Source organism: Salmo salar, chromosome ssa14 (genome assembly GCF_905237065.1).
Source record: "Salmo salar chromosome ssa14, Ssal_v3.1, whole genome shotgun sequence".
Taxonomy (NCBI): domain Eukaryota; kingdom Metazoa; phylum Chordata; class Actinopteri; order Salmoniformes; family Salmonidae; genus Salmo; species Salmo salar.
The window spans coordinates 63,479,518-63,492,312 of NC_059455.1; the positions used below are offsets into that span (position 1 = coordinate 63,479,518).

The 12,795-nt window shown below is 40.5% G+C and overlaps 1 protein-coding gene across 1 annotated transcript; it reads left to right on the forward strand.

The window, feature by feature from the left end:
• The first annotated feature begins 1,373 nt into the window (after nt 1-1,373).
• LOC106570163 (vesicle-associated membrane protein 2) lies at nt 1,374-7,763 on the forward strand. Its single transcript, XM_014142197.2, has 5 exons — nt 1,374-1,665; nt 2,681-2,798; nt 3,965-4,123; nt 7,101-7,152; nt 7,378-7,763. Coding segments are annotated over exons 1-5 (348 nt in total). The 5' UTR covers nt 1,374-1,663; the 3' UTR covers nt 7,395-7,763.
• The last annotated feature ends 5,032 nt before the right edge of the window (nt 7,764-12,795 follow it).

Below are 12,795 nucleotides of genomic sequence, written 5' to 3' on the forward strand. Positions count from 1 at the left end.
ACACCCTTTGCCTTGATGACAGCTTTGCACACTTTTGGCATTCTCTCAACCAGCTTCATGAGGGAGTCACCTGGAATGCATTTCAATGAACAGGTGTGCCTTCTTAAAAGTTCATTTGTGGAATTTCTTTCCTTCTTAATGCGTTTGAGCCAATCAGTTGTGTTGTGACATGGTAGGGTTGGTATACAGAAGATAGCCCTATTTGGTAAAAGACCAAGTCCATAATATGGCAAGGACAGCTCAAATAAGCAAAGAGAAATGACAGTTCATCGTTACTTTAAGACATGAAGGTCAGTCAATACGGAAAGTTTCAAGAACTTTGAAAGTTTCATCAAGTGCAGTCGCAAAAACCATCAAGCGCTATGATGAAACTGGCTCTCATGAGGACCACCACAGGAAAGGAAGACCCAGAGTTACCACTGCTGCAGAGGATAAGTTCATTAGCGTTACCATCCCCAGAAATCGGCAATTAACTGTACCTGCCAAATAAATGCTTCACAGAGTTCAAGTAACAGACACATTTCAACATCAACTGTTCAGAGGAGACTGCGTGAATCAGGCCTTCATGCTGCAAAGAAACCACTACTAAAGGACACCAATAATAAGAAGAGACTTGCTTGGGCCAAGAAACACGAGCAATGGACATTAGACCGTTGGAAATCTGTCCTTTTGTCTGACGAGTCCAAATTTGAGATTTTTTGTTCCAACCGCCGTGTCTTTGTGAGACACAGAGTAGGTGAACGGATGATCTCTGCATGTGTGGTTCCCACCGTGAAGCATGAAGGAGGAGGTAGGCTGGTGTGGGGGTGCTTTGATGGTGACCCAAAACACACCTGCAGGCTGTGTAAGGGCTTTTTGACCAAGAAGGAGAGTGATGGAGTGCTGCATCAGCTGACCTGGCCTCCACAATCACCCAACCTAAACCCAGTTGAGATGGTTTGGGATGAGTTGGACCGCAGAGTGAAGGAAAAGCAGCCAACAAGTGCTCAGCACATGTGGGAACTCCTTCAAGTCTGTTGGTAAAGCATTCCAGGTGACTACCTCATGAAGCTGGTTGAGAGAATTTCAAGAGTGTGCAAAGCTGTCATCAAGGCAAATGGTGGCAACTTTGAAGAATCTAAAATCTAAAATCTATTTTGATTTGTTTAATGGTTTTTTGGTTACTACATGATTCCATATGTGTTATTTCATAGTTTTGATGTGGTCAGTACTATTCTATAATGTAGAAAATAGTTTAAAAAAAATAAGAAAAACCCTTGAATGAGTAGGTGTGTCCAAACTTTTGACTGGTACTGCATATGGTTGTAAAAAATAATATAAAAAAATATATATAGGTTTATATACAGAATATTTTTTTAGAACCATCGATTGGGACCGTTACATCCATCGCTGTGTACAGACTGCGAATTGTGCGTCAAAGACGCGTCGACATTTTCCACAGGCGTCGGCTCGCAGAGAGTTTCTAAGAAATTGGACAAAAGTGACAGAAACCGGCTGGATTTCTACGGAGTATTGAAACAATCGTTCCCTTGCCTGTGGATAGCACTACTCTCTCAAATATACTGTAGCTATAGTGTATCTCTCTCTATCTTTTTCGTGCGCGCCTTCCCCCACTCCCTACTCCCCGTTGACCGCGGATTATTATAAAGCTGCTACCATCGACATGTGAGTAAACGGAATTGTATCTAGTTTTTTAGTTCAGCTAAATGTATATGATAATATGTGTCCGATATATTTTGAATACTTATTTAAAGATGTTAGAGCAAGTGTATTGTTTTAGCGATGTCAACTAATTGCAATTATGGATTGTTTTACTGCTAAGCTAAACATCTGTTGAAATACTTAATTGCTCTTATATATTCATTTTAGTATTCGAATAGTCTACACAAACGTAAAATATATCACAGAAAGTAGGCCTATTGCAAATTAATATTAGGCTACATGTCTCTCAGTCTCACCATATCAATAGTAGAATGACTCCTTCACAATGACTCAGTCAATATTCATCATCCATCTTCTTTATGAAGCTAGCTGTTGTAATATTTAAAAATATATGTTTTATAATTTTTTGTTATCTACTCAATCATTAGGTACAACACCTTTCCTGGCTTGTTTATCTAGGGCAAAATGCATCCATCTTTGAAAAGAGCAGCCTTCAAGGCTTTTTCCCTCGAATCTCTCCCCATTTTGCTAGTGGAAATCAAGCCTGTCTAATACAGACTCTGTACCAAATCAAACCAGAGTGGTTGTTTACTCAGGATGTGGCTCAGACATGATGAGAGAACAGGCCCCTGTGATTGGCTTTTGTAGTTTAAACATCACATGTATCATTTTCTACCATTGCCGATGTATTTCGTATTCATTCAGTCTGTGTGCTTATTAGTCCTTAGTGTTTGAAGAGGGCTACTTCAGCTGTTAAGTTATTCTTCACTTAGACACCATTGCTAGTATTGCCTACTTACTATACTGTGTGGCTTAGCAAGATCAAATCAAAATCAAACCAAAGTCTATGCGGGTGCAGGGAAATGCTTATGTTACTAGCTCCTGACAATGCAATAACATTTCAAACAGGTACACAAATAATACATAATACATACTTTTATCATTCATTTTCCTTACCGGTTTTGGTGGGGTTTTGGTAGTTGTTGTTGTTAGTAAGTTAATGCCTCTCTCTACACAGGTCGACCACAGACGCAGGAACCCCGGGGGGCCCTGAGGGAGAAGGGGGCCCTCCAGCCCCAGCCCCCAACCTCACCAGTAACCGACGACTGCAGCAGACGCAGGCACAGGTGGACGAGGTAAGACTCAAAGAAGAGTATAATTTTTGAAGTGCTGATCTTTTGATATGTCAGTGCGATTACTCATTTAGGCAGTTGTGTAAACAACCTTTATTTGTCAAATTTACAGAAGGCTTATATGTGAAGTCAACTATTATAAAGACCGTGTGGAAGGTGGGATGAAACGATAATGATGGGGATGAATAAAGGGGAGGATGAAAGGATAAAGCCAGGGGAAAGAAGAGATGAAAGAATGAAGGGACAAACGATACTGCATTTTCTTTATTGTTGTGTGACGAAAGATGAAAATTGTTCCTGAGAGAATCAAAGTCAAGAACGATGGGAGGACGGGGTCCTAAGTGGAGGAGATGGGCAAGGGGATGGGAGACCGGAAGGGATTAAAGGATGAGTGGTTCGTGAAAGGAAGAATGATCGAAGAAAAGAGGGATGAGTCAGTGAGAGTTTACAAGGGCCTTAACATTGATCACAGAGAGAGACTGGAATATTCTCTGGTCATCTGTTTGAGGTTTACACATCCTTTCTAATCACTCATAATGAGGATGAAGAGGGCCCATAGAGGTAAACACTTTGCTAATGAAATACTGGATCATTCAACCAGCGTGTGCTTTGCAGGTATTCTTATTTTTCCTATGGCATTGTTTGTACGCCGCACCTGTTTGTTGGATGTGGGTGCACTAGTTTTGAAATAACTCACTTCTTGACCGTTCATTCAGAAATGCTGACTATCCTCACCACCTGTGGCATCAACAACTGTAGTGGAGGCTCACATCATTTCTACTCAGTCAATTGATTCCTTGACCATTGGGTAACTAATGCTGACTGTCCTCAACTCTCAGTGACATTGATATTTACATTCTGATAAGACGTGATTGATTACCTTCTCATTGGGCAATGCCGACTCTGTCCCTTCCTCGCCGTCTACTGTACATTAGTGACATTGGCAGTTAAAAGTTCACATTATTTCTATTCAGTAAGAATTGATTTTGTAGATACTTGTAGAATATATTCCAAGGTGCATTGAAGCTGTTATGTCTCGTGTTGGCCCAACGCCCTATTAAGACACTTTATGTTGGTGTTTCCTTTGTTTTGGCAATTACCTGTAGGTTTCTTCATGAACAAGAATACAATGTTGACTGTCCTCTCCACTCCACTCCTGTCCCCTACAGGTAGTAGACATCATGCGTGTGAACGTGGACAAGGTGTTGGAGAGGGATCAGAGACTGTCGGAGCTGGACGACAGGGCCGATGCTCTGCAGGCCGGGGCCTCACAGTTTGAGAGCAGCGCAGCCAAGCTTAAGAACAAGTACTGGTGGAAAAACCTCAAGGTCTGTCTGTCTGTCTGTCTGTCTGTCTGTCTGTCTGTCTGTCTGTCTGTCTGTCTGTCTGTCTGTCTGTCTGTCTGTCTGTCTGTCTGTCTGTCTGTCTGTCTGTCTGTCTGTCTGTATGTATGTATGTATGTATGTCTGTGTATGTAACCGACGCTAATGCAGGAACATTGCCTTTACATTTCAATCACGCTGTAACGCTGAACTTCCGCAATATGGATTGAATAGAGCCCTTACTATATAAAAAATGTAGATCCTTCTATCCAACTTTCCTTCAATCCATCTTTCTCACAGCATGAATTTATAAACCCTCAACCAACCCCCAACCCCCCCTCTCCCGCCTCTACTTTTGAGCACAGATGGCTGTCCCGTTGCCAGTCCAATCATGTGTGTCCATTGAGGAGGGGGAGGGGTTAGAAATCCCAATCTGGATTACAGTGTGATGCAAGATTAAAAACCCAAAACCCAGCTGTGGCTCGACTCGTGATGTAACCCCTACAGCTCATCCCTCTCTTCCTCTCACTCTAATGCTTCCTCTATTCCTCTCTTCCTGTCATGCACTCTCTCTCTCTCCCTTCCTCACTCCCTCCATCTCTCACTCTCGCTCCACTTGTTTCTCGCCTAATCTCAGTCATCTGATCTGCAGCCCCGTAGTTGATTTGTATTTCTCTCCTCTCTTATGCTCAACAGAGCCGGCTCTAATATAATATTCATCACGGCTAAACTCTCTGTGAAATTGAATCATTCTTTGCCATACAGGCATAAACTACATCACCCAGGTGTGCCTGTTTAGGTCATTGGCTTGCAGTGTCATAGTCATGCTTACACCCTCTTGGCACATAATCCATGTGACGTACTGCAGCAGTATCACATTAGTGCTATTTGTTTATAGTATGGCCGTGATTCCAAAAGGGCATTATAGATCAGTATTTTGATGGTAATTTACGCTTGAACCGACATGTGCATCTGTTTACCGGGTGCGAATATTGGGGAAATTGCCTTTTAAAAAAGGTGCATTGTTGGCTTTCCTGTCACGTTGGTATGAATGGGAGACAGGCGCAGGAATGCGTAATAGGGTTTTTACAGTATACAACACACAGGGTTGAAACCCAAACAAAAGAGCGAGGAGTACCTCGAATAAATAACACAAGCGCACAATGATTATCACATGGGATGAGACCCGTAATCATCTGCGCAATCCACAAGGGCACGAAAGCCCAAAACACACAGCACAGGTACTCACACGCACCAACGGACATTGTAACAATAATCAACAGCACCATGGTGAACAAAGGGGACATATATACAATCAGTGGGAATAGGGGCCAGGTGTGCACAATGAAAGTTCCAGAGGGATCCGTGACATTTCCAGTGGGCTGTTCTATAACACGTGCCTTGGCTTGAATCCCAGCCTATGTGACGCATGACAGTTTGGTCTGTTAATGATCGGTATCTATCAATCAATCAATGAAATGTATTTATAAAGCCCTTTTTGCATCTACTGTACATTGTAAATAACGATGGGAGAGAGAGAAGCAACTGAGAGCAATATACACTGAACAAAAATATAAATGCAACACGCAACAATTTCAAAGGTTTTACTTAGTTACAGTTCATATAAGGAAATCAGTCAATTGAAATAAAGTAATTAGGCCCTAATCTATTGATTTCACATGACTGGGAATACAGATATGCATCTGTTGGTCACGGATACCTTAAAAAAAGGTAGGGGGGTAGATCAGAAAACAAGTCAGTATCTGGTGTGACCACCATTTGCGACATTTCCTTTGCATAGAGTTGATCAGGCTGTTGACTGTGCCCTGTGGAATGGGTGTGTGATGTTGCAAAACACCAGTCTCAACGTCAACAGTGAAGCGGCGACTCCGGGATGCTGGCCTTCTAGGCAGAGTTCCTCTGTCCAGTGTCAGTTTTTTGTTGTTGCCCATCCTAATCTTTTCTTTTTATTGGCCAGTCTGAGATATGGCTTTTTCTTTGCAACTCTGCCTAGAAGGCCAGCATCCCGGAGTTGAGAAGGCCAGCATTCACTGTTGACGTTGAGACGTGTTTTGCAGGTACTATTTAATGAAGCTGCCAGTTGAGGACTTGTGAGGCGTCTGTTTCTCAAACTAGACACTCTAATGTACATGTCCTTTTGCTCAGTTGTGCACCATGTCCACCCACTCCTCTTTCTATTCTGGTTAGAGCCAGTTTGCGCTGTTCTGTGACGGGAGTAGTACACAGTGTTATACGAGATCTTCAGTTTCTTGGCAATTTCTCGCATGGAATAGCCTTCATTTCTCAGAACAAGAATAGACTGATGAATTTCAGAAGAAGTTCTTTGTTTCTGGACATTTTGAGCCTGTAATCGAACCCACAAATGCTGATGCTCCAGATACTCAACTAGTCTAAAGAAGGCCAGTTTTAATGCTTCTTTAATCAGAACAACAGTTTTCATCTGTGCTAACATAATTGCAAAATGGTTTTCTAATGATCAGTTATCCTTTTAAAATTATAAACTTGGATTAGCTAGCACAATATGCCATTGGAACACAGGAGTGATGGTTGCTGATAATGGGCCTCTGTACGCCTATGTAGATATTCCATAAAAAAATCTGCCGTTTCCAGCTACAATAGTAATTTACAACATTAACAATGTTTACACTGTATTTCGGATCAATTTTATGTTATTTTAATGGACAAAAAATGTGCTTCGCTTTCAAAAACGAGGACATTTCTAAGTGACCCCAAACTTTTGAACAGTAGTGTATATGTAAAGAGCGAGGTTACAGCTGTCATGATGAGAGAGTAATGTTGAATGGATTTTAGATTCAGCTCTCTCCAGATTAAAAACAATAATAGATTAAGAATTTGCTATTGTGTTTAATATTGAAATCTGTTAGAGAGAATATGGAAGTGGTTTTATATATTTGAAGGTTGATATTTCAGTATATTTGAAGGCTTTATATTGTTTTTTCAGATGATGATTATAATGGCAATCATAGGAGTCATATGTGTTGGAGTTGTCTTCTGTAAGTACCATATATATCTACATTTTCACTTACAGACGAAGTCTGCTTCACTCGATTCTCACACAAAACATATGGAAAAATGCTTTTAGACAGTTTTGGGAAATTGTGAAACACATGCGCATGTAATTTTGTATTGCTGTAGCCTAGTAGTCTGATGTTCAAAGTAGGAAACAACTGTTTACTCTGTGATATTTACATGGTCTCTTTCTCATCTTCTCCCTGCAGTGTATTTCTATTATTGAGCTGGTCTCTTCAGGGACGGACAACAAGCGCAAGACGAGATACCAGAATGAAGCCAAATCCACCCTCAATTCCCTCTACTCCTCCTCTCTTTCATCCCTTTCTTCTTACCGATGCCTTCCATCCAAAACCACCATGCTCTTGTAGACGTTGGCGCAGTGCCTCTCCCTCTTCTTTCTTCACGGTCGCTCTCTGCCGTTGTGTCCTTGAGCAAGGTACTTAACCCCTACAATTGCTCTGGCGGCGCTGCTCTGTGGCTGACGCTGTGCTGCTCCGGACATTGTGGGTGTGTGTTGGTGTGTCAGGTTTGGTATTGTGACAGCAAATCGATAAACGTCTGTTGTTAAATGGACAATAAAGTATCTATTCTATTCTGTGATTGGTGCTTTCTCCAACTCTCTTTTTTGTCTCTCTTCACCCCCCCATTTCTGTGTTTTCCCTTCAAAGTCCAATGTATGTGCTATCCCAGAGGGCTTATCACATTTATGGACTGTATGGACTTCTCTAATACACTACCGGTCAAAAGTTTTATAACACCTACTCATTCAAGGGTTTTTCTTTATTTTTTATATTTTCTACATTGTAGAATAATAGTGAGGACATCAAAACTATGAAATAACACATGAAATCATGTAGTAACCAAAAAAGTGTTAAATAAATCAAAATATGTATGAGATTCTTCAAATAGCCACCCTTTGCCTTGATGACAGCTTTGCACACTCTTAGCATTCTCTCGACCAGCTTCACCTGGAATCCTTTTCCAATAGTCTTGAAGGAGTTCACACATATGCTCAGCACTTGTTGACTGCTTTTCTTTCACTCCGACTCAACCCAAACCATCTCAATTTGGTTAAGATCAAGGGATTGTGGAGGCCAGGTTATCTGATGCAGCACTCCATCACTCTCCTTCTTGGTAAAATAGCCCTTACACAGCCTGGATGTGTGTTGGGTCATTGTCCTGTTGAAAAACTTTTTCTAGTCCCACTAAGCCCAAACCGGATGGGATGCCATATCGCTGCAGAATGCTGTGGTAGTCATGCTGGTTAAGTGCGCCTTAAATTCTAAATAAATCACTGACAGTGTCACCAGCAAAGCACCCCCACACCATTACACCTCCTCCTCCCTGCTTTATGGTGGGAAATACACATGCAGAGATCATCCGTTCACCTACACCGCGTCTCACAAAGCCATGGCGGTTGGAACCAAAAATGTCAAAACTTCGACCATTGCTTGTGTTTCATGGCCCAAGCAAGTCTCTTCTCATTATTGGTGTCTTTAATAGTGGTTTCCTTGCAGCAATTCGACCATGAAGGCCTGATTCACAGTCTCCTCTGAACAGTTGATGTTGAGATGTGTCTGTTACTTGAACTCTGTGAAGCATTTATTTGGGCTGCAATTTCTGAGGTGCAGTTAACTCTAATGAACTTATCCTCTGCAGCAGAGGTAACTCTGGGTTGTCCATTCCTGTGGCGGTCCTCATGAGAGCCAGTTTCATCATAGCGCTTGGTTTTTGCGACTGCACTTGAAGAAACTTTCAAAGTTCTTGAAATGTTCCGTATTGACTGACCTTCATGTATTAAAGTAATGATGAACTGTCATTTCGCTTCGCTTATTTGAGCTGTTATTGCCATAATATGGATTTGGGTCTTTTACCAAATAGTCCTATCTTTTGTATACCTTGTCACAACACACCTGATTTGCTCAAACACATTAAGAAGGAAAGAAATTCCACAAATTAACTTTAAAGAAGGCACACCTGTTAATTGAAATGCATTCCAGGTGACTACCTTGTGAAGCTGGTTGAGAGAATGCAAAGCTGTGATCAAGGCAAAGGGTAGATATTTTGAAGTATCTCAAATATAAAATATATTTTGATTTGTTTAACACTTTTTTGGTTACTACAGTACATGATTCCATATGTGTTATTTCATAGTTTTGATGTCTTAACTTTTATTCTACATGTAGAAAATAGTACAAATAAAGAAAAACCCTTGAATAAACTTTTCACCAGTAGTGTCTATTGTGGGGGGAAGACTAAGGAGAAACAAAGAGGCAGAAGGCACTACCATATGGAGAAAGGGATAGAGCTGGAACAAAAGGGGGAAATTAATATTGTTACCAATGAGAACCCCTAGATTGGCCCATGTTGAATGAAATTCCCTCCTTTTTACCCCCAATCATTTATGTTTTTCAAATGAATATGATAGGTATTTTTTTGTCATGTTAACCAACTTGTTTGGTATTATAGTTGTCTTTTGATATCCACATGTCCTTTGTCTTTTTCCTCTCTGTTAAGACCTGTATACCTCTCCCCAGTCTAATCTCACTGTAAAAAGGCACAATAATAGTAAAGACAACAGGACATGAGAAATGATTGAGTTACAATTAAAGGGGATTAGAAATAATGCAAACAATTAAATTGATGGAATAATAAATACTAGAATGGTCATGAATCTTATGATGGTCCAAAGGTCAGCCATATTGGTCAGGGAGTTGGTCAACCATGGTTTGCCAGTGCTGTGTTAAGATAGTGTGTAAAACAATGAATGTGAAGAATATATCTGCTCTGTATTATGTGTTAGCCAGCCAGTTAGTTTGGGCTATTATGGAGAGCAAAGGCACAACTCCAGAGAAATAAGTGGTGCAGCAGTGTCACATTTGGTAGCCTGCCTAAATCAATTGCAAAGCGTAGCCAACTTTGCTTGATAGGCATTCACCATTACGCCACTAGATGGCACAAAAGGATCTCTCCCAGGACTGATCTATTTGAATGACGGGCGCAGGCCCCTACCTGGGAGAACACTACACTGACTAACTACATCATGTCCATGCATCATGCTTAGTTTGGGAAATTGATTTTTGTGTCTAGACAATTGTCTTCCTATTCGGAATCGGACGAAAAAGGTTACAGAATCATAAACTGACTATATTCTACCAACAGCCACGCAGTAATCGTTAGCAAAAAAAAATTCTGCTAACAAGCCAGGCATCACTAACTTTTTATACAGGGCTCTAGAGTGATGCGGCTACAAGAGTGTTCCGCCACTCAGTGCCGACCCGTCGTTCAAGGCAGGTGGGGTTTTTGAGCCCCACATTTTTAGCACATTTCCTGAGCCCTACATTTCCTGTTTTGCATGTAATTTTGGCATTAATACGTGTCACATCAGTTTGCAAACAATGTAAAAATATATATATCATTGAGTTAATAAAGATGAATACAAACATGGTCTCTTTTGTTTTCTGAGTAAGGCAGCTCCAAAATGCAGATGTTTCAGCCTACCTCAGTGCTTTCTGTAGTGGTGGGGGAAAATACGGAGCGTTGCGCCGTGATTGGCTCAGTGCTCTGTCACTCATGGGGACACAACTCAGAACTGCAAAATCTGACATTGAGTTCAAGACAACTGGGAACTCAGGACAAATGAGTTACGACTAGGAAAATACGTTTTGAACGTTCATCCAACTCGGAATTGTAAATTCAGAACTCGGGCCTTTTTCTTGAGCTACGACCTGAAGATCACTGACATCATCATGATTCAACCTTTTTTTTCCTCTCGAGTTCCCAGTTGTCTTGAAAGCGCCATAAGTCCAGAGAATGTCAGACTTTGTTGACAAAATTTGCCCATGATGGACCGCCGCGCCACCTTCCTGTTCAAGTGAGTACAGCACAACAAGGTGAGTCCAAAAATATCTTGTGGATCTTCCAGCAAGACAATAACACCAAGCACACATCAAAATCCACAAATAAGCAGATCAGCTTTAATATTCCAGATAGCTTGTGGGTTCTATCCATAGAGATCATATTATATTACCAGAGAACTGTCATAATCCATCAAAGTTCCATAATGGGGCCAAAATGGAAGTAATCTTGGTCAGGGAGAAATCCAAAACCAGTCTAAATAGAATGAATGGCAGTAGAGCAGCGTTTGCCAAACTCGGTCCTCGGGACCCCAATGGTTTTTTCCCCTGGCACGACACAGCTGATTCAAATAATCAACTAATCATCAAGCTTTGATCATTTGAATCAGCTGTGTAGTGTTAAGGCAAAAACAAAACGTGCACCCCTTAGGGTCCAGAGGACCGAGTTTAGGAAGCGCTGCAGTAGAGGCATAGGTGATGCATTTCCTGCTTTTACTTATGCAGGAAAATAAAAGTAAGGCATGTGACGTATCAGACATGTATTTAACGGAATTAAGATCAATCTAAAATATTGTCATGATTATAAATACAGTTTATACGGCTTTTATACACATTTTCTGTATAAATAGCCAACAAAAATATGAAAACAGACCATAGATGTCTCAGATTTGTTTTTTTTTTGGAAAGCTGAGAGGGCTATTATATGATACAATATTAGTACTTGTTGCATTTAAAATTTGTTTAAGTCCTATCATCAATTGATTTCAGCCAGTCTATGGCTGTGGATTGACTGAATAGTTTGAATATCATTTTGGCATATTGGCAGTTAAATAAATTAATGGAATCATTCCTCTAAAACTGTCTGGCTAACACATAATACAGTGCAGATAAATTCTTCACATCCATTGTTTTACACAATATATTATCACTGCCTGGCCAACATGGCTGACCTTTGGACCATCATAAGATTCATTCCACTCTAATTCCTAATTCTATCCATTTAAATTTGTGCATAATTTCTAATCACCTTTGCCCCCCCCCCAATCCCATCCCTCCCCCAATTGCATGTCCATAGATTAACTCATCTTCCCAAGTATAACGCCATTTTGCAATGGTCATCTCAGTCTCCAGACTTGAAAACCTGTGGTTTAAATTTAAAAGGGCAGTCCATAAACGTAGACGAAGGGTATCAAGGGTCTGGAAGGATTCTGTAAGGAGGAATAGTGAAGATCCCTCCCGATGTGTTCTAAAATGTTTTATGAGTTGGACAAAAATGTTCAGTGTCGTTATCCTCAGAAGGTGAGGCATTGAAAACAGGGGTGTTAATCATTTTGACCCCTACCTTTGAGAAAAAAAATATTACTTGTTAAACAAAATGTCTTTACCTGAGCAATTGTATTAGTAAAAAATATAATTTTGCAACAAAAGGATGTGCACACTATAGCTCAGTATTTAAATTATTTATTTTAAACAGTCGTTATTGCTTATCTTTATCAAAAGGTGTCAATTTCAGACCCCACTGTAGTTTGAATTTCTCCTGAGCCTTGATTATACTAGCTGTTCGCCCTACACTTACAGGATATAGGCTATGCTTATAAACCATTTAATCATATTCCTCCCAATAACAAGAATAATAATCCTTTATTACATTTTTATTTAGGTACCCAAAAAAGAAATGCAGGCAGACAGGAAACCCTTTCAACACCTGGCACAGTGATTTATCTTGGAATAAGAATAATAATGCTACCTTCAATAAAGACAAGACAT

Excerpts from the sequence above, each read along its gene's own strand:
- LOC106570163 (XM_014142197.2), top strand. Across the intron at positions 2,799-3,964 it reads CGCAGGCACAGGTGGACGAG|GTAGTAGACATCATGCGTGT; the intron begins GTAAGACTCAAA and ends TGTCCCCTACAG. Across the intron at positions 4,124-7,100 it reads ACTGGTGGAAAAACCTCAAG|ATGATGATTATAATGGCAAT; the intron begins GTCTGTCTGTCT and ends TTGTTTTTTCAG.